At 41.7% G+C, this 20,588-nt stretch overlaps 1 protein-coding gene across 1 annotated transcript in view; it reads left to right on the top strand.

Moving 5' to 3' along the window:
- Positions 1–947: 947 nt before the first annotated feature.
- Positions 948–20,588, top strand: part of CALN1 (calneuron 1) — a 1,377,605-nt gene continuing 1,357,964 nt past the window's right edge. The window contains exon 1 of the mRNA XM_086958485.1: positions 948–1,068. Coding sequence (XP_086814611.1) covers positions 948–1,068 — 121 coding nt within the window. The remainder of the gene's footprint in view (positions 1,069–20,588) is intronic.

The following is a 20,588-nucleotide window of genomic DNA, read 5'->3' on the forward strand; positions in this document are numbered from 1 at the left end:
GCGGCGGAGGCCCCAGGCAAGACTCCCCTAGGAATAGGTGAGATGCATCCATGTTTTTAGATCTTGATCGAATGGATAAGTCAAATGTATGACCTCTTTTTTGGGGTGTTATGTTTATGGTTTTTATTAACTAATAATCTACATTTTACTAGTGCGAAAGTACCGTTTTGTACAAGATGGTCGATAGTCATGTCAGTTGTAAACTGCAGCACAATTGACTAATAAACAATTCGGCGTACAATTTCCCAGCACTACAGCATCTGACCCTCAGTCTAAACAAAACACATCTAGCGAGGTATCACCAACAACTCTGTGCTTCCTTTGAGTGTGATTTGCTGTGCAAGAGTTAAGAGAGAAGAAGTGCAATAGGAGGGTGAAATACAGCAAAGCAATGGAGTATGGGAATGTTACCAGAATTATCTGACCCAGCAGTCTTGGACTGTAGTCCAGGGACCCCTTGGTTCTGTGCCACCTACTCAGGGGGTCCGCGAAAGCTTAGGAAATAAAAAATATAATATCAGCAGATAAATACATCTGATGTACATAATGAAGAAAATGAGTATTAGTGTGATAAATGCTTATTTCCATATTTTTGTATATTTTTTTGGGTTCAAACCATCAAAATTTGCTTAGGCCGGGGTCCACAGATTCCAATAATAAAGCAATGGGGTCCCCAGATTCCAATATGTACTTTGTGGGCGTCGCTGGATTAAGAACTACTGATTTGAATAATTTAAGCCTATAGAAGTGTCTTAGAAGTGGTCCTAATGCTATGCAAAAAAATTCAACTAAGTGGATTACAAAAATAAAAAGCAAAACCAACCTGCTATGTTGGACTGACACTATAACAAGTCTTTGTTTTTTGTCTGCACAAATGCAAACAATGAATGTTACCTGCTAGCTGTACATTATTTAATAATGCTTGCCTCTCATTGGTCAGGAAGAAGATGCCGTTTCACCATGTGACCGCTGGCTTGTTGTACAAGGGAAATAATTACTTGAACCGCTCGCTATCCGCTGGCAGCGACAGTGAACAGTTGGCCAACATCTCAGTGGAGGAAATGGATGGTAAGTCCCTTTTTTCTGTCACTTTAAATAGCACAAGTCCATCAACCTATTGAGTTGTCCCTGAGTGAGTGTGTAAAGACCATATGAGGGAAGACATTTCTGGTGCACACGGAATTAGTGAATGTTGAAAATAAAGTTGAAAAGCTATTTTGCTGTAGGTATGTTTGTGCAGATTTGGAGGGTGTGGAAATCCATTCTTCTGGCGGAGTTCGCAGGGTTTTGCCGACTCTGCGCTCTGCTTGGAGTTCCAAAAAACTCAGCGAAGGAATACTGAGTAGAGTTTTTTCTCTTGAACGGCTTGCCAACATTAATTCGGCGAGCACTTGTGAGAAAAAAGTGCACGCTAGGCCTCCTCCCAGAGAGATTTCTCAATGCTGGCAGTCGCGCCACATCGTGACCACTTGCGTTGAGAAATCTGCCACTCGCGTTGAGGAAGCTGCTGCTCGCGTAGAATGACTACTTGAGCAGCAGAAAGCAGCAGTGCCCTCTGGCGCGATGTGTAGTGCCATTCCCGCTGATTGTACAGCATGGGGCAAACTCCTGGCCCTATAAATCTGTGCGACCAGCGCGACTTAACAGACTCTTCCGCTGACGAGTTTTGCATAGTAAAACTTTGTGAACTCCGCCCACGGCTAGTGGAGATGCTATTGCCGTTTTGTATTTAAGTAATGATCTTTCAGTGAATTAGTCTACAAAATTCTGATTGCTGTATTGTTGACTATACCGCAGGGCAGGCCTTTTTTTGCACTCGTACATGCTCTGGACATTTCATTGGTTCTGATTCCCAGCTTTTGGTTAAAAAACCTCTTACTCAAGTTTCTGTTTGTAGACGAGATGCTTTTTCATTTGTTCATTTAAAGTCTTGAGTGTAATGGGGCACATGCCAAGGCCTCTGTTTATTTCAGTAAAAAAAAACAGAGTAGAGATATTACAGTCATCAAGGTACGGCAAAACTAGAGCTCATGTGAGATTTACATGAGAAGAGACAGGGTATGTGGGTCGAAAGATGAGTGTGTGTTGATGAGTAGTAGAACTTTACAAATGCATGATGTTTATGCACCTAGCTGAAAATTGTCCGAAGTTAGTAGAAATAGCTGTAGGATGTGTTTTAATTAAAAAAAACTCTAACCTGAGAATACAAAGTATAAAAATACAAAGCTTTGAAAAACGTTTGTTGAAAAATTATATTTTGTCATGCCCCGAAATCAGGAACAAAATTTGTAAAAAATCATTGAATCAAGATGAGGAAACAATTTATGAAATTGCCTACAAAAGATTCTAACTATTCCTAAAATTCAGGAATTGGAACATTGAGCGTTTTTGAAAGGGGAAGTAATGAAAGTAATGGCAAAATAATTTGCTTCGGACGTAGTCAACTGTTTGTACCCTAACCTGAATTAACAACTGTGGCACACTTGGCAGACAAAAACAAAATAAAAAGATATGAGGAAAAGAGTCTGGAAGGAGAAAAAAAAGGGTGCCAACGAAGTTTAAAATGGAGAAAAGTTGTAACCATTTTATAGGAAATGGGTCCCTTTAATTGAAAATTGAGTCATTGGGTATAAAAGTTGAAAAAGCACGAAAGAATAGCATATGAAGGTAGGTAGGAGGCACGAAGATTTGACGTTTAGTGAGGATGTCCACTCCCAAACAAAAACATAAAGAAAGAAACGAAGATGATGAGTCTGCAGGATAGGTAGAGACGTTTGAAGGCATGGGCAAAGCGGCTCTGGTCCAGGGCACCAGTCTTTCAGTGCCACCCGGTCACCCCCACCGCCCCCTAATAGAGCCAGTTCTGTTCTGCAGAGTCTTGCCCTGATCACCTTCAATAATTCTTAAACAGATTGCTTTAAATACTTTTTTCCTTACTTTATTTTTAATTTTGGTTGTTTGTGAGTGTCTATTACAGATATTTTGCAGATAAATTTTGTGTTTATGTTTCATGCAACATCCACAAAAAAAGTTTTTTTAAGATAAAAACATGAAAAATGGGATGGGGTCACAGAGATTATTTGCGGTAATATTCATGATCTGCTGCTGTGTTACAGTATTGAAAACACACGTCACTATCCCTGAATATTAGATGTAAACACATTTAGAATTTGGACCAGTGTACCCATGAACTGTTAGCGACCAGGCATGAAAGAGCTGATATTGAGACATAAATACAAAGCTGTTCTAATGTTCTAAACAGGGGCCCCCATAATACGTTTGGCTCTGGGCCCCCAAAACCCTTAAGATGTCCCTGGGATATGGAGGGGTGAAGAGAGGTTTGAGGAGGAAAAATGCAAGAAAAGGAGTGGAAAGTGGGGAGAACGTCCAGGGGGGTGTTCTACGAGCAATATAGGGAAACCACGTGATGGAGTGTGGTAGAAAGAGAAGTGAAGTAATATTTTTGACATTTAAGAACAAACTTTTAGAAGGCAGTTTCAAGATAATGGAATTTTAACATATGGTGAAATTGCATTTATGTTGAACATTTACAATAAATAGTGTATTGCAGAATACAAGATTGTTTTTTTCCTCATATATCCTTTTTTCAACGGGTAAAGCATAATTCTTTAAATAGTTAATTTAGTTAGATGCAACAGTTTTAACCTGCCTGATTCAGCTATAGTACTGGAATGGGAAACCGGCTTACGTAAAATGCTGAAAGCATGAGCAAGACCTGAATCTACCCCCAACTTGATTGATGTATGAAATAATTAATGAAGTTGTTGCCATGGTTTCGTGAATGAATGCACCTCAAAATAGTACCTGTGTTTCAAAAATTAAATGTTTTGCTAAGGTTTTATTGAAAATCAGGGCTCTGTAAATTATACATGACATCGCTTAATGTCTTTGTGTTTTTCCTTTTATAAAGAACACGGAATGTATAAGTGTAGTTGCAAATCAATACACCATTTTAGTCAGTGGTTCGGCTGCCTGAACACACATATTAGAGTACTTTTGTTTTTCCAGGAGACCAGTGCAAGTAAAACATGTGCTCAAAAACGAATAACAGGGTCGTTGAGTGTGTTTTTAATTTGGAGCACGAGATGTGCTATTTGATTTTATTTTCGTGAAATTTTCGTGTTGACAATTCTTTGTGAAAACCTTTCCTACGTTTCTCTCTTTATGATTTTGGAAGGTTCCTATTTGAGTATTTTTTTTTTTAAAGCAACAGTGACTTTAGTTCTATGATCTGAATTACGAGTTTGTATTGCATTTGATAAATAACGACAACACAGGGTCTGTTATTTACCAGGTGTGATAAGTGTTGGGAATCATCAGTTTTGCCCTGAAAATGGGCTATAACACAAGCAGATTTCAGTGTTTACTGCACTAGCAAAGACTTGTTGCGTTAATTAATAGGACTTTTTCAACAGGTAAATTTTGGGCAGTTTGACCTGCCAAAATTTAGCGGGTGAGAAACCCGATCTACTCTTATTTCCGACACTGAAATGGGGGTCTCTAGTTGACAATGGTTTGCACCTTTGTCCAAATAGTGACCCTTGCTTCTAGCCAGGAAAAGGGGGATACACTCCTAAAATAACCCCTGCTCACCCCCTTGGTAGCTTGGCACGAGTAGACAGGTTTATCTCAGCGGCAGTGTGTAAAGATTTCTGAACTACACAGTGAAAACACTACAAATGGACACCACACCAGATTAGAAACATAAGTATTCTTTATCTAAACAAGATCAACCGGCCAAAATCCACAATACACTATAAAAAACAACGTTCTTAAATGGTAGAAATTGTTCAGTTCAATGCCAGTTGTAAACGCAACACTTTTCCAACAAAGTGCCTTAGATCCGTCACACAAAACAAACAGAAGGGTTGCAGGGAAAGCGATGCGTCAGTTCCTTGCTTCTGGGAAGGCTAGGTACCTGTTCCTTACTGCAGCGCAGGGGAGACAATGCGTCTGTTCTTTGCCGGTGATCCAGCTGTAAACCAGCCTCAGATACTCTAATACCTCATACTCGCCTTGGGCCCATAAACACACACATTCACACAGGCCAGTTTAATCCACTGGGGTAAATTTTATAATTTTCGGTCTGAGATTTAGTTATCTAACTCTTCTAACCAAATCTTTCACATATCAAAAAGGTATTTCCTCTGGTCAATGGACCATTAGTTTAACTAGTTGATGGTGAAATGACATGAAGTAAAATCTACTTATTTTGCAATGGAAATAACCACAGACTCAGGAATTTTTAAAAAATGTTTATCTAATGAAATTCATGTGAGCCAAAATCAAAGCACAGAATGGTCTCCTTCTCCCATGGAAGGGAGAACATCCACATTAATAAGGCTTTCAATGATGGCATTTGGAAATGAGAGGATAGAGAGAGCAGCACAAATTAAATCTACAGCACATTATAATTACCTAGAATGGTGTGAGAACCGACCCCTTCGCCAAGGAGTTGGGAAAAGTCCCTCGGGAAAGGACAGGAGACAAAGGCTTCAGGTTTCATGACAGGTTCCAGGACAGGATTCAGGACAGGATAAGATAAGATGACCACTTCTAGATCTGACGCCTGTGTCGCACCCCTCTCTGACACTACCTTCCTCCTCGATTCTTCTGCGGTCTTCTTCTAATTATTTGGCTTAAATTATAAGTCTGCAATAGGATTCTTCGTCAGCTTTTGCTCGATACTCTAACAGCAACCCGGGCTCTGCAGCATTTCGGTCTCTCTGTTCTTTCTAATTAACCAAACTACCTCAATTATACTCTTCTAATGCCATGTACCACCCCTTAATGTTTCAATCTCATAGAACTTCTAATTCTGGTTGGCCAGGCAAAAGGGATGATGATCACACCATGTCAGGTTTCGGTTGATATTCTTTAGTTCATTGTCTAGTGATCCCTCTCCTTAATCTTTATTCAACAATCTTTATTCCCACCCGTATTCACAATTTTTTATCATCACAAAGTATACATTTGGTATTATTTTCTTCCTTTCAAAGGACATCAGGGCGGTTGCCTGGGTATGTTGCTGATTCTTTTCTTGAATGGCATTCAAGAATGACAGTGCTACTTCTGGCCCACTTGAACTGCGCATGTGTATTGGGTCACATGGGATATAGGCCACAGTCTCTCTCAGGAGGCCCAAATATCAACTATTAGGAAAGTCAAGAAATTATATATTAGTTTCAAAATAAAATAATTTTACTGTATACCACCTATCTCTCCTCTAAACCCATTTACTTATAAATGCTCTCTCCGCATTAGCAATTAGTAAAATTGTGTCTTTTAGTTTCAGCAAAACAGATGCATAGCATGTGAGCTTTCAAGAGGCCATTTTGGAGGTGTCTGCGCAAGTACAGAAAATTCCCTGTAAGCAAAAGCTCGTCATCACTACGTAGACATAGTTGACGCATGTGCTATGCAATTTCCCACGTTAGCGGCCATTTTAGATTTCACTCGAGTTACTCGTTAAATAAGACATGTATGCAAGCTTCTCTTATTCTTGATATTTGAAATGTGGTGCACATTAATTACACAATACAATAATTAGTATGACGTTATGAGTTATTATGAGAGGATGGCCTTCGAGCACGTCTCTTTTCTAGGTGTCCATGCTCCATCACCGGAGAGGAGGGGATGCGTCTGTTTCTTACTGGGTTCCGGTTACGATGCGACAAGATGGTGCCTCGATGTGTGGCGACGATCTGGTGCAAAGTGTCAAAATGGCGGCTCAATGCGATGCGACGATCCGGACGATGTGTAAACGTTTGCAGCCGCATGTCAGGTGCTGCAACAATCTTCTCAGCAATGCGTCGCAACCCGGTGTGGATATGACACGCTTTTTTTCTGGGGTTGGCAATGAGCGGGACTAGGTGCGGGAGCGGCCCGCGTCTTCTCTGTGACTCGGCGATGCATCGGGAATTAGTGCGGGTGCAACACGCTTCTTCCTCGTTGCACCGATCTTCAGGCTCCCAACAACAAACAGTCTCTAGAGGTCCAGAACAGCAGCAGGCACCTCTTTGCAGGTTGGAATTCCCAACGAGGAAATTCAGGGAAGCTGGTGGTGAAGTCTTTGTGTCCCTGAGACTTCAGACAGGAGGCAAGCACAGTTTCAAGCCCTTGGAGATCGTTTCTTCAAGCAGGTGACAAAGAAACAGCAAAGTCCTTTTCACCTTTCCTTGGCAGCAAGCAACCACTGCAGGCCAACCTCAAACTGCAAACAGCACAGGGGCTGTGATCCTCCTTCAGCTTCTCCAGTTCTTCTCCTTGGCCAATGTTCCTCTCGATTTCCCAGTAGTAAAGTTGTGGGGTCTGTGTCCCCCTTTTTATACACACAAATCCTTTGTCTCTGAAGGCAGAGAGTGTCTGTATCGAGCCAAAAACAGTTCTTTCCTCACTGGTGCAGCTTCCTGGCATGAGGTGGAGACAGCATTGTTGAAAGCAGACCTGGCCCAGGCAGGTGAAAGAAAATCTCCTCCCCCTACTCTAAATTCAACCCAGATCCCATTCAGCCCAGCCATGACTCATCAGACTGTTGGAGCTGCAGCCCTCTCCCAGCTCCTGTCACTCACAAGCCAGACATGCAATACACAAACCTAGCAGATGCAAACTGGATGATTAGGCAAGAAAATACCTACTTTCTAAAAGTGGTATTTTCAAACACAGAATGCTAAAATCACCCACACTAAAAGATGCACTTTAACATCCTGAGTTCAGGCATGTCCAACTATTTAGTTCCCTGGGTCAGTTATGTTTATAAGATGTTATAATCAAACTGCCCATTCTGGCCTATGGGAACAGATAGCCTTGCAATAATGAAAAACAAAATTGGCAGTATTTTACTATCAGGACATACCACACACACCAGGGCATGTCCTACCTTTCACATGCAATGCACCCTGCCCACAGGGGTACCTTGGGCCTACATTAGGGGTGACTAACAAACAGAAAAGGGAAGGTTTGGGGACTGGCAAGTGTGTGCACTTGCCAAGCCGACTTGGCAGTCCCAGACCACACAGGCTCTACAGTGGCAGGCCTGAGCCACATTTTACAAGCTGCTTCTGTGGGTGGCACAATCAGTGCTGCAAGCCCACCAGTAGCATTTGATTTACAGGCCCTGGGGACACATGGTGCACTGTACTAGGGTCTGACAAGTAAATCAAGTAACCAATCATGGAATCACTGATGCATACAACAAACACTTGATTTTGATTGATAGAATTTGCAAAAGGGAGCACTTGCACTTTGGCACTGAACAGCAGTGGCAAAGTGCCAAAAACAACTAGACTAGCGAAAACAGATGAGGCAACAGCAGGAAGTGAAAGGGAGGCTCACGCCAATGGTGCCAGGTCTAACACGTGCAACTAGTGGTTTGCACAGGTGGTGGAATATTAAGATGGACTCATAATAAGGCCTGATTTTTTTTAGCATTTTTTGTTGAACGTTTCTGTGGAAAACTGCACATACATGTAACGATCATGCAATTGCCTAATAGCAAACTCAATAAATGTGAACTGCCCAGCTCCTCAGCCCCTCAGCAGCAGACTGAGGGGCTTGTTTACGTCACGTTTTCCCATATTTTCAATCCAGTTTCTCTCAAGGGTTTTTTTAACCTCTCATTAGGAAAATCCAAAAGTTAAAAACGGTAGCTTCTCATTGAACAGGTCACGTGTCATGCACCAGTAGGATACATTCTCAGATATCACTAGCAACCCTTAGTTGGATACTGTGAGGATTGACTTTATTATGGTGCAATGACAGGTGCATAAGCTGTTCACCTGTACCTCTGTGTAAGAGCTGAATTGTCTGGCCAATTGAAAGACATCCTGGCAAGTGATGAGTACGCAATTAAGAAGTGAGTTCACTAACAAACATCCAAATAAAGGGCAGTGTGAGCAAGAAGGATGTTGAGTGAAATCTGGACACAGGCAGCAAACGCCATCCAAAAGCTAAATATTTTAAACATAAGTTCTCTCATGAGGATGTATTAAGTAACATATTTATACATTGGTGGAAAGGAGGGGCAGGTCAGATATGATTGGGGTTTGGTGACACAATCATTATTGAAATTCAGTTCAGTTTTTTGGGAAGGCGTGTCATTTTTGCTATAAAAAATGCAAAAGAATGCTTGCAAAAGGTCGGTGACTGGCAGCATAGCTGAACTGGTTGACAAGGAGGGCTCTATTCTGACGGAGCAGGCGGATATTAACAGCCAGTTTGGTACATATTATCAAGAGCTATACAGCTCCAAAATCGCCCTTAGCGACGCTGGTGTATTGCAGTATCTTGAGTATATTGAGCTCCCTTGGCTACAGAACTGGCATCTTGAATTCTTGCTGCGACCTATTGAAGTTGTGGAGATTCGTCTGGCCTTAAATGCTATGCGGGAGGGAAGCACTCCTGGGCATGTTGGACTAACCGTCTCTTTCTACAAAGGTTTTAGCGTCCTCCTGATTCCTCATCTGACTACCCTATTTCACGAGATGGGAGCGACTGGGATAATGCCCCCTTCCATGCATGATGCCCTGATCATAACATTGCTGAAACCTGATAAGGACCCCATAAATGTACCATTTATCGCCCACTCTCCTTACTTAATGTGGACACAAAAATATTCGCTAAAATGCTGGCTAATTGTCTGTCTCCGTTGCTGCCCCAACTGGTTGGCCTTGAGCAGGCCGGATTTATTTGAGGCTGAATTCTATCGTACAATCGTGTTTGGCGCCCTTCAGCATGTCCGGCAGGAGGTTAAGGTGGAGGCGGTCTTCTTAGACACAAAAAAGGCCTTCCATTCAATTGAATGGTCGTTTATGCTTTCATACTGCGCCATACGAGAGTTGGCGAAGTCTTCTCACAATTGATATCGGTGCTTTATAATTTGCCCATGGCCCAGGTGCGCACTGGAGACATGGTTTCTGCCCCTATTCAGATCTCACAGGGCACTCACATGAAAATGGTGGTACTCCCTCGCTTTCTCTTTTTCTTTGTTAATATACCCATAGTGGTGCCCCAGCATATGTTTAGGGAGCTGCGCACTCTGATGAACATGCTGGCTGGGGCAGGCAAGACTCCCCGAGTTGCTTTGGACATTCTAATGTTGATATATACTGCGGGAGGACTGGGCGCGCCAGATTTGGAACTTTATTATAGGATAGCGCAGGCCTCGCATGCCCTTAGCTGGGTTCACGGCCCACATGACTTACCTCACCTCTAGATTGAAAAAGTAGCGGCTGCCCCGGACCCTTTGCCACGTTTCTTTACTAAAGTGCCATTAAGACGATGTGGGGTCCTAAACTCGGTGAACTCCACAGTCCATGCTTGGCATGTGCTCCTTAAGATGTTTGCTGGCATGCAATTATATTCGCCCTATTTGCGAGTGGAGTGATGTCAGTGGTTTGCTCTTAGCTCTGAGTGAGGGACTCTTTGCTTGGTAAACAGTTACACATACACAAGATGGGTGGTCTTTTTAAAAACGGCCATGTGGGAACATGGGAGGAGGTGGCCGCTGGCATAATGGAGCCCTCTGCGCTAACACAATTCCATTTCTTTAGGACGTGCCATGCTATGCGAGCTATACTGGAAGTTGAGCTCTCAGAACAAGTGGAGATCCCTCCCCTGTCTATACTATCGCCTGTTAAGCTAGTTTCACGTCTTTATGCTTAAGCAATACTTACTAAGACGACTCCTTTCACGAAGGCGCGGCTGGCTCGGACATTGGGGTTCCACTCACGTATGATATCTGGAATTACTTATGTGAAGTTACACATAAGATCTCGCTTAATGGCCACCAAAGATTAGCCATTTTAAGTTCTTTAACAGGGTTCATTACACACCACAGCGGGAACATAGGTATGGATTGCGTGGCACTGATAACTGCAAAAGGTGTGACATGCCAGACGCTGTTTTTTTTACATAGCTTGGCAGTGCCCCCAAGTGGAAGATTTCTAGACAAATATTTTTGAGGTATTGAACAATATTGTGGGTCTCTCTTTTACTCCGTAGCACCTTTTGTCACTGTTAGGCTATACGAAGCCCTTCCTGAAGAATGTTCACAAGCTGGTTGCTATAGATCTTCTTCTAGCTAAGCGTAAACTTGTAATGAGATGGATGCGAGGTCCTGTACCTACTATTGCAGAGTGGGAAAAAGATATGGTATATTGTACTACCCAATCAGATGTTTATAATGAATAACTTCCACCTTGCAGCCGTCTGAAAGGTTTCTGGGGTCCATTTACACAATGCCAATTGGCACAACAATATGCCAATGTGGAATAGGGTTGATGCTGTTTGTGCTGCTAATGTTGATTACTGAGAATGCCTCCTTGGAACACTGGGCAGTCAGGCCTATCTTAAGAGGCAATTTGTAAAGTATTTGTTACACACAGTAACACAATGAATACACCAGTAGTTTAGAAAAATAGAGAATATTTATCTGAGTAAAATAAGACCAAAATGACAAAAATCCAATCAGTAGAATTTGAGATATGAATTTTTAAAGATTAAATGCAAAAGATAGGGCTATGAGGTCAATAACAGTAAAAGGTTACTTGAGGTTGCGCTAGACCGAAATAAATCCAAAGTTCTGGCTGACTGCAATGGAAGGAAGGCCTTCTACAGGACCCACACAGGGCCCGTTGAGAAAGTATCTTGGATGGAGCAATGGGTCAGGGCTGAGGGCACAATGCGATCCCTTCCACACATTCGGGTCGCTGAGCCGTCGTCGAGCATCGCTGGGATGCAGGCAATGCATCATCAGCAAACAACTGGATATTGGTTGCAACGGTTCAGACCGATGGAAGTCTCATCTATATACTGCCCGGGGGAAGCTTCCAGTGTGGGAGAGAAACACGTTGGCTGATCTTTTGATGCAACTGATTTTTTATCCAAAAGAACTTGATTGAATAAAAAAGAGATATGTTCACATACCTTTCGCCTCTCTGGACTTTTTAAATTGTGCACCCCCATCAGTATTTAGAATTACCTTGTGATCTGGAGCTAAGTGACGTCACTCAGCAGCTGACGCAGGGGTTGTTTGCACGATTGCTTTGAAATATTATTGGAACTGGGCCTGAGGTGCGACACCAAAGGCACGCTGCTGCTTTCTTTTGCTTTGGTTTTGTACTACAATCTAAGGGGACCATGCAGAACAAGTGGATTTATTGCAGTTTTGTTCTTAAATGTAAGGACAACTATTAGGATTTCACCATGAAAGTGTACAAAGAGTTAATCACCATTACCTTGAGGTCTGTGGAGAAAATAATATCTATGCTCCCACCTGGATGGGAGGAGCAATCGGACTACAGCACTTTGAAACCCTGAGGAACTAAGAACCTCATTTACAATGAGGCTGTGATACCGGATGGTAACTTTTTGCGATGCTCCCCTGGCACAGGCCTAATGCGGCCTTGTAAATATTGTTCCCTTTCACACATTTTCTGCAGTAAAGGGGCGATCGATGGGTGTTGCTGGGGCCTTTTTGACCCTACCCCAGATTTCCAAGGAATTGTAGCTCTGCGGCAGCAACCAAAATGCATGATTCATAAGGGGAGGTGTAACGGAGGTACAACGAGGGGAAATACCTTTATTTCTCCTTGTTTTTCCTTTTTCTATGTGTGCTGCAAGTTGGTATTGGTAATAAGCCTTCCCAATGCTACATGATTCATTACTAAATTTTCAGCGGTATATAGATTTTGCCAATTCAACTATTCGTTTCCAACATACATATTTTTCAAATTTGGTATACATATATGAATTCAACCTAGAAAAACCTTCTAACACAGTAGACCGGGCTGCACACAGGAGAGTGACTTACAATTAGCTGCAGAGCTACGAGTAGCTTACGAGCTACTCCTTGGAGATGCCTGACCTATATATTTCCTATTCCTGAACTGTGAAGCGATGTTAAAAATCAGCAAAAAACAAAATTAAGATGACAGTTTCAATTCTGAAAACGTTAGCTCTTATAGAGTGAATATGTATTTGCAAGTTGTCCAGGCGCATCATGAAACAATTGTGATCTGTTCAGGCATGAAGTTTCATTATCATGGTGTAACCAAGTACAGAATTTGGGTAATATTTGGCCATTATGTATCATCAAGTTCTTCTTGGACTAATACATTCACAGCTAAACTGGTACTCTTCAGAAATTGCGCTATCTCATTATCGCTGCCCATTATTATTATATCAGTTAATACCCTTCACTTCACTTCATTTTCAATTTGTTCTTTTGCTAATTTAATTGGCTACATTTGTGAAGAAACCTATTAATTTTGAAAAACTAATACTGAACAGCTTGCAATAGGTTGTAATGACAGGAAAATGTATTTTAGCACACCAGGGACCTTATCATTGGTGGCCTCTTAATTCCAATGGTGCTGGTAATGGCATTTGTGTGCCCCATAAGAATAATGAGACCTGCGGGAACATCTCAGTTCTGTTGATCCAAATATTTTGGCTGCTAAATGTGGCTGAAATCTTCGGGTGAAACTCCAGCTGGAAATGAGGAATTACCAAGACGATTGTACCTATAATTAACAATTTCACAAGTAAGTCCTCATCTTTCAGGGAATCTCAGGGTTATGGTACCACCTGTAATCCCATGTAACCTTGTCAGCCTAGGATTATTTGAATCCCTAATATTGCTAACTGCCTGGGGTGGGGTTAGTGAGTATTCCAGGAACTCCAAATAAGGGCTAACCTTTCAACTGGTGTCATATTCTGATTGACACAAGGGTGGTGCTCAGTGGGAGAGACCCAAAGCATGTCTTGAATGGGACAGAGGGACAGACAAAAACATACACAGTCAAAGATTAGAGTTGGTGTATTTTGGTATTGCAGGTTTGTGACAGGCTGGGCAGACTGCAGATTGCCGTCCCCCCGCCACTTCAAGAAATTAAAGTATTGAAATCACTTTTATAGGAAACTGGCGAGCATATTTACAAGCCTCTATCACCACCACAACATCACTTTTCCTGATGGTGTGATGGCGATAGGGGCATAAGGCTGCCTTGTAAATAAGGTACCCTTTTACTCTATACTTAGCGTGAAAGAGGCGGGTAATGGGTGTAGTGGTGGCCATTCCACCGCAACACCCATTGATTTTGATGCTGATCCATATTTACAAGGGTGGTATAAATATGGGACAGCCCCCAAATAAAGACCTGGAAAAACCTGGTCTAACCCTGGCTCAACGAGGAGAAGTGTTTAATTTATCTTTGGTTTTGCAGTTTCCATATGTGCTGCATTGTGCAGCACACATAGAAACCTCAAACATTGATTGTTTATGTGCAGGAAGGCGTTCTTTCCTGCACATAAACAATCTTCCCCTACAATGCAGGCACCCCTGCACTATAGTGCAAGGGTGTGTGCCTGGGCGCTAGGCGGCTAAATTAGCACCAGCGCAGGGGGAAATGCAAGGATTCACTGTGTTCTTGTAAATACCATGTAGCCCTGCATTACAGAAGTGGCGGAGCACGGTGTTAAGCCAAGGAGGCTAACACTGTGCTCTGCCACTTCCTGGTAAATATGCACCTGATTTATTTGTTGAAAGGAGTCAAGAAATAATCACAAGCCTTGTCAGGATGAACCTCTGGTGGCTGGGCACAAAGCAGTCAGGCAATGTGTAAAGTATTTATGCATTACTCAAACAGTAATAAAGAGAAAACATGACACATGAATAATCCCAAACCAATTTAGTAAAATGCAGAATATTTTAGTGAATAAAATTATACCAAAACAACAATAATCCAATTAGTAGAACCAGAGTTATTAGCTTTTAAATTTTAAGGCAATAATAGCTCCAAGAAGCCAGAAGCGAAAACTGCAGGTATCTGGTCGCACTTGACAGGGACAACGTCACAAGTTTAGGCCGGCCAAGAAGAAGTATGGGCTGGGTACAGGATTGAGTTAGTCATGCCAGGAATTGTACCTTTTGTCCTTGATTGATGGACTGCGCTGCATTGCTTTGTGGACCTCTGTATCGTCAGTGTCGAATCAGCAAAACTTTCAGCTGTGCAGCGAGGCTTTGCAGGACTTTGCGTCACTCAGCATCAGATCTAATGGATCCTTTGGGTAGATGCGTGGCTCTATGTGACTCAAAAATGCTCTGTGTTGGATCCAGTCAATATTTCAGCTGTGATCTGCACAGCTTTGCGGGGGTCTGCGTCGCCTGGTGTTGGTTCTGGTAAAGTCTTTAGGTAGGCAGGGGGAAGACCACTCAGACTGCAGCCAAGGGTCCAGGACCTTGAGGACAGAACTTGGGGAGGGGGTCAGGACTCACTCCCCCTGAGGCCAACAGAGGGGACCAGGTTAGGTCCAGTTGATTATGATCAGCTGGAAAGCAGGTCAGACCTCTAAAAGATTGTTGTGTCCCTGTAGATCAAACAAGAAGCCAGCCAAATAACCTTTGGAGTCACTTCTGGGTCCTGGGTTCAAGGCCAGCAGGTCCAGTATTCTATGTTTTAACTGCAGGGATATTCTTCTTCTTCATATTCCTAGGTCCCAAGTTTTTGGGTTTCAGTTTCTGAGGATGCTACTTTTGTAGCCAGTGCAAGATTGTGGGTGGGGGACTCCCCTTTGTCTAAACCTAAAACTAGTTCTGTTCAGTTCTTCTTTTTTCCCTGAGTTTAGCTCCAGCCTGTCTAGTAATACAAAGTGTAGCCTGGCCCAGGTGTGACCTGCATTTGCCAGTGACAGAGTAGGCATCTTCTGAAGTCATTAAGGGCTTGGTACAACTCATATGCTGCCCTTTGAATGCCTTCCTCCTCCACCTTTCTGACCTCATATTTGTTGGCATTAGTAATCTGTGCACTGTACACCTGCTAACCAGATGCAAAGCGCTCGTGCCCTTTCCCTGAAATACGGTGTAATTGGCTTACACATGTTTGGCATATTAAATTTACTTTAAAGTCCTTTGTAAAGTAGTATACCCTATGCCGAGGACCTAGAACCACATGCCTAGGACCTGTAAATTAAATGCTACCACTAGGCCTGCAGTACTTATTGTGCCACCCGCTCTGGTAGCCCTACAAACATGTCTCAGTCCTGCCACTGGAGAGCCTGTATGTGCAGTTTAAACTGCCACTTTGACCTAGAAAGATTAACCTCTTGGCAGGCCTAAACCTTTCATCTTGATACATATAAGTCACACCTAAGGTAGGCCCAGGACATGTACTTTTAGATTTTGCCTGTCCTGGTAGTGAAAAACTATCCAATTTGTTTTTCACTACTGCAAGGCCTATCTCTCCCATAGTATAACATTGGGATTACCTCATTACATTTTATAACAGTAATTACCAATTGTAAAGTGATAGACTTTTCAAGTTTTGTGTATCTGGAATCACAATTTAAAATCCAAACGTATGGCAAAGTTGGATTTTAAATTCCAATTCTGAAAATGCCACTTTTAGGAAGTTACAAAATAATAAAAAAAATCTAGCTGACAATTTATTAGGCTGCCAACAACTTAAGCAGGTTCAGACCAAACTCGCGAGTAAGATGGTCTATTTCATTTAATTATTAATTTTAAATGAATAATTTTGTATTTACTGGCCCTATCTAGTTGTGTGACGAAGGGTCCACCCCTTGTATAACTTTTTAGGAAGTTGTCAATTTCTTACTTTAGCTATTTGCTGCCTGCATGTCTCTGATCAGTCTGAGGTAAGTGACAGGTAGACTTTGTGTATTCCCCCTAGACAGCCACATACAAAGTGAGCCTAGATGTGACTTGATTCGCCTTGATGGGTCATGCTGGTAGGTTGGGAGGGAGGAGCTAGACTCAGCCTCACACTTTCACCTGAAAAGACTGTGTCCTGTCTCCACACAAAGTGCTGTATACCCCCTGAAGTGAGTCTGGAGCCAGAGCAGGAAGGAAGGACCTCTGCACACTTCCTAGCCCATCTGTGAAGACTGCTCCACTTCAAAGGCACCACTAAGTATTAGAACCGGGCCTCAGACCACTTCAGTACACTTCAAGACCTGTACTCACTCTACCAGGAATAAGAACTGCTGTGCTAAGGGGCTGCCACTCTGCTGGACTGTGTTTGCTGGACTCCTGACTTGCTCTGTTGCCCTGCTGTCTGCTGCTCTATCTGCTTGTGGGTGAAAAAGATTAGACCTGCATTACTTAAACCCAGAGTGGCTCCAAGGGCTTGCCAATATAAAAAGTATTCCTTTCTGAGTTCTTCAATGCTAATATGACAAATATATTCAAAGTACAGTGAACCAAAGGAAATCTCCTTACAATACAAATATAGCAACACTTAAATCAATATTCTTCTTGTATTATTATATTATTGGCATCATTATAAAAATGAATACAATCCTTAATGCAATTAAAAACATTTATGATAACACATCATTACAAACAATCAATAACATCAAGCAAGGATTTTTTTTTTTAGATTTATGTGATATTTTTTACATCGATTCTGTCAATAATTGTAGACATTAAGTCTAATGAATCTCATACAATTATCATCACATTACTTTTTATGTAAAACATTTTCATTGAAAACAGATTAACTGTGTTCTTATGTCAACGCGTTTAATATATTAAAAACAACTAATGTTCTTTGTGCCAAACAATATATCTAAAAGTAAATACATACAATTAGATGCATGTAGTACGTGTGCTTTAAACAAAACATTTAAATAAAACATTTTCTTTGGTTCAGTGTATCTGTGGTTCTCTATAGATAGGATAAAATATGCCTAGTTGCTGAGGTCAAAAATGAACTTTAGACTTTACATACGAAGAAGCGGGGTTGTAGATTCAACTCCAGCTATGGATTAATTAAAAAAACATTCTCCATACCCTTAAAAAACATTTAGGATAGGCCTAGTTGCTGAGGTTAAAATTGACTTTAAGCCTCACATAAGAAAAAAGAGGTTTGTAAATTCACCTCCAGCTAAGGATTTATTAGAATAATCCTACTCCATACCCATAAAACACATCCTTAAAACACATTCAGGATAGGACTATGGTATCGTCTTCCACTCATGATGATTCTCTCTACCATCCCCATATAAAAGCTGAGTTGACCCTAATAGCTTACCCTAATTAACGAATCAGCACGTAGTGTATGGCATCAAAATAGAATACATTTAGATAGGCTTCCTTTTGCCTCTATCCATATGAAGAATGAGATAAGAATCTATATCTGTTGGGGATATCAATGAATAATATTTTACCCCATTCACACAGAAACTGTAAAAATAACAGTATTTGGCATTTGCATAGAGATACTCACATCAAAGATCTTCATATATTCATAAATTAAGGGAGATGATAGGGGGTTTGACTTTTCCTTCACCCTGCAGTGCAAAATAATATATTTAATTACTGTGGTCATGGTGCCTGACTGACTGTGGCATGATACTATATAAAGTTAAAACACTTGCCCTTTAATAAAAATCAATATTCTTTGTAGTACCTCACATCCATGGGCAGTGTTGGACTAGTTTAATCTGGGAGCCAGTTTAGTATCCCACTTTTCTTTTTCCTCTACTGCTATATATACTTTGGGCAGATGCACAGTCCTGTATATAAGATACAACCCAAAATACTCTTTTAGATTTTATATCGTTATAATAATTTGCATTTCTATTCAAGACAGCTTATCTTACCAAACCCTAAATCGGATATCAATTAATATAAAAAAACTTTGTCTCCCTACTTTAACCGATTACTATTTTCCCAATTACCGAGCGGTCTCATCTATTTTGGCTCATAATCTTAGTAATCTCATCCATTTATTGTCAATTAATTGCTCCCTTCGCTATTACAGTTATTAATTCATAGAGTTATGTAGATGTATTTGAGCTTGTAAAGCGCACTGCTACCTATAGGTTTCCTGGCGCTGTATGACGCTGGGGAAGCTGTCCTGGCTTTCCCTGTGAGATGGTCCCTATTGGGCACCCCCAAGGTGAAGCCAGGAATCCCCGGTGTTTATGGGGCCGTTTGCGGAGATTAAGCAAGCTATTGCCCAGAGTTGCTGAGTGGGACCCATGGTTAGAGTGGCACCGTAGGCGAGATTTATCGAGCCCGCTGACATTGGCCCAACACCCTGCCGCGTTGGGAATTGAACCCTGGTCCCGGGCCGACCTCTGCTTCTGGGTCTGCCGCCTCTAACCCGTGAGCCACACTTCTCCATTAGTTACCTTTCTAGATGTGACCTGATATTTTTATTGGACAACTACAGTTAGTTTACCCTAAACCACTCTCCACATTTTTTAAAGGTTGGAGAGGGATACATCATTTCTGATGCACTTCTAATGGACATACAGACTAATGCAATATGTCACGGTGCCTAGTTTGACTAATGTTGTAAGGATTTTGCAACAGTTACATTTTATTAAAAAAGATCACGTTTGTCCAAGCCTCAATCTGTACCTGATCTGAATGTGGGTACTCATATTAATACCTCCTCTTATACAACCTCCTCATCTGATGAGTCTCTCCCACTCCTCTCTATTGTTTAAACCTATAGGTTTTAAACTTAGACATAAAAAACTGCTCTCTTTGTTTTCTTTTTTTGTCAATGTCCCCACCTTGTGCAAATACCTTCATTTTTTCATTTTCCTCCACTTGGAAAAGATCAATTAGATCTAGCATTATCTCCTTGACTACTTATCAAGGTAAGGAGTGTTCATATGGGACTGGGACTGATAGACGTCCTGACGAAGACCAATGTGACCTACTGATTGGGGGCACACTCAGGTCGAAACATGTTGACTCCAGCAGTTTAGGAGGGGTGTTATAAGCTCCTAAAATTCCTTCCTTAACACCACCATCCGTTATTGAATTTTAATCCTGACCTTGGAACCAATGAATAAAGGGATATATGAGCCAGTTTTAAACTACCTTTTGTGACTTCACTTTGTCTTATCACTGTACCCAGTCTTGTACTGACACGTATTGGTTAGTACACTGTTTGTCACATTTAGTGTTTGTGATGTTCCCCCTCCCTATGCTCCGCCCTGCACGTGGCTACGCCAGGGCATTGCAGCAGACCCGATGATGAAGCATGTCACACACAGTTGTGTGTAATTGAGGGCAGTTTTTTCAAACAAATGAGTTTGTCACTGTTTGTAAAATGTCACTATTTGTGGTTTTGTCCTCTCCACCCCTCTACATGTGTAGTATAGTGACTTAGGGGGCTTGGGGCGGTAGAGTAGCTGTTTGACCCTCTCCCCTCTATTGTGTGAGAAAATGGCAAGCTGGGGCCAGAAATAACCCATCCATTTAGTTAATAGTCTCATGGAAATGTTTGCATGATGACAGAAAGTCAAGTCAAAGTCATTGTGCTTGATTTTGAATTGGGTGGCACCAGTAAACCCTCTGATTTTTGGCAGGAGTAGACAGAATTTGTGGTTTTAACAAAACCCAGTGTAACTTCTAAAGCTGCACGTTTCTCTGAGGCTGTAATTGAGCCTTGCACAGATTTTTACAGCAATCAGATCTGTCAGTGTCACAGAGAACAAAGTCATGACTTTGAAGCAGTCTGTTTCCTTTTGCTGCTTCATTGCAGTTAAGTATCACATTTCGAGCTGAGCGTTTCAATACTTTC

The sequence above is a fragment of the Lissotriton vulgaris genome, chromosome 2_1 (genome assembly GCF_964263255.1).
Source record: "Lissotriton vulgaris chromosome 2_1, aLisVul1.2, whole genome shotgun sequence".
Taxonomy (NCBI): domain Eukaryota; kingdom Metazoa; phylum Chordata; class Amphibia; order Caudata; family Salamandridae; genus Lissotriton; species Lissotriton vulgaris.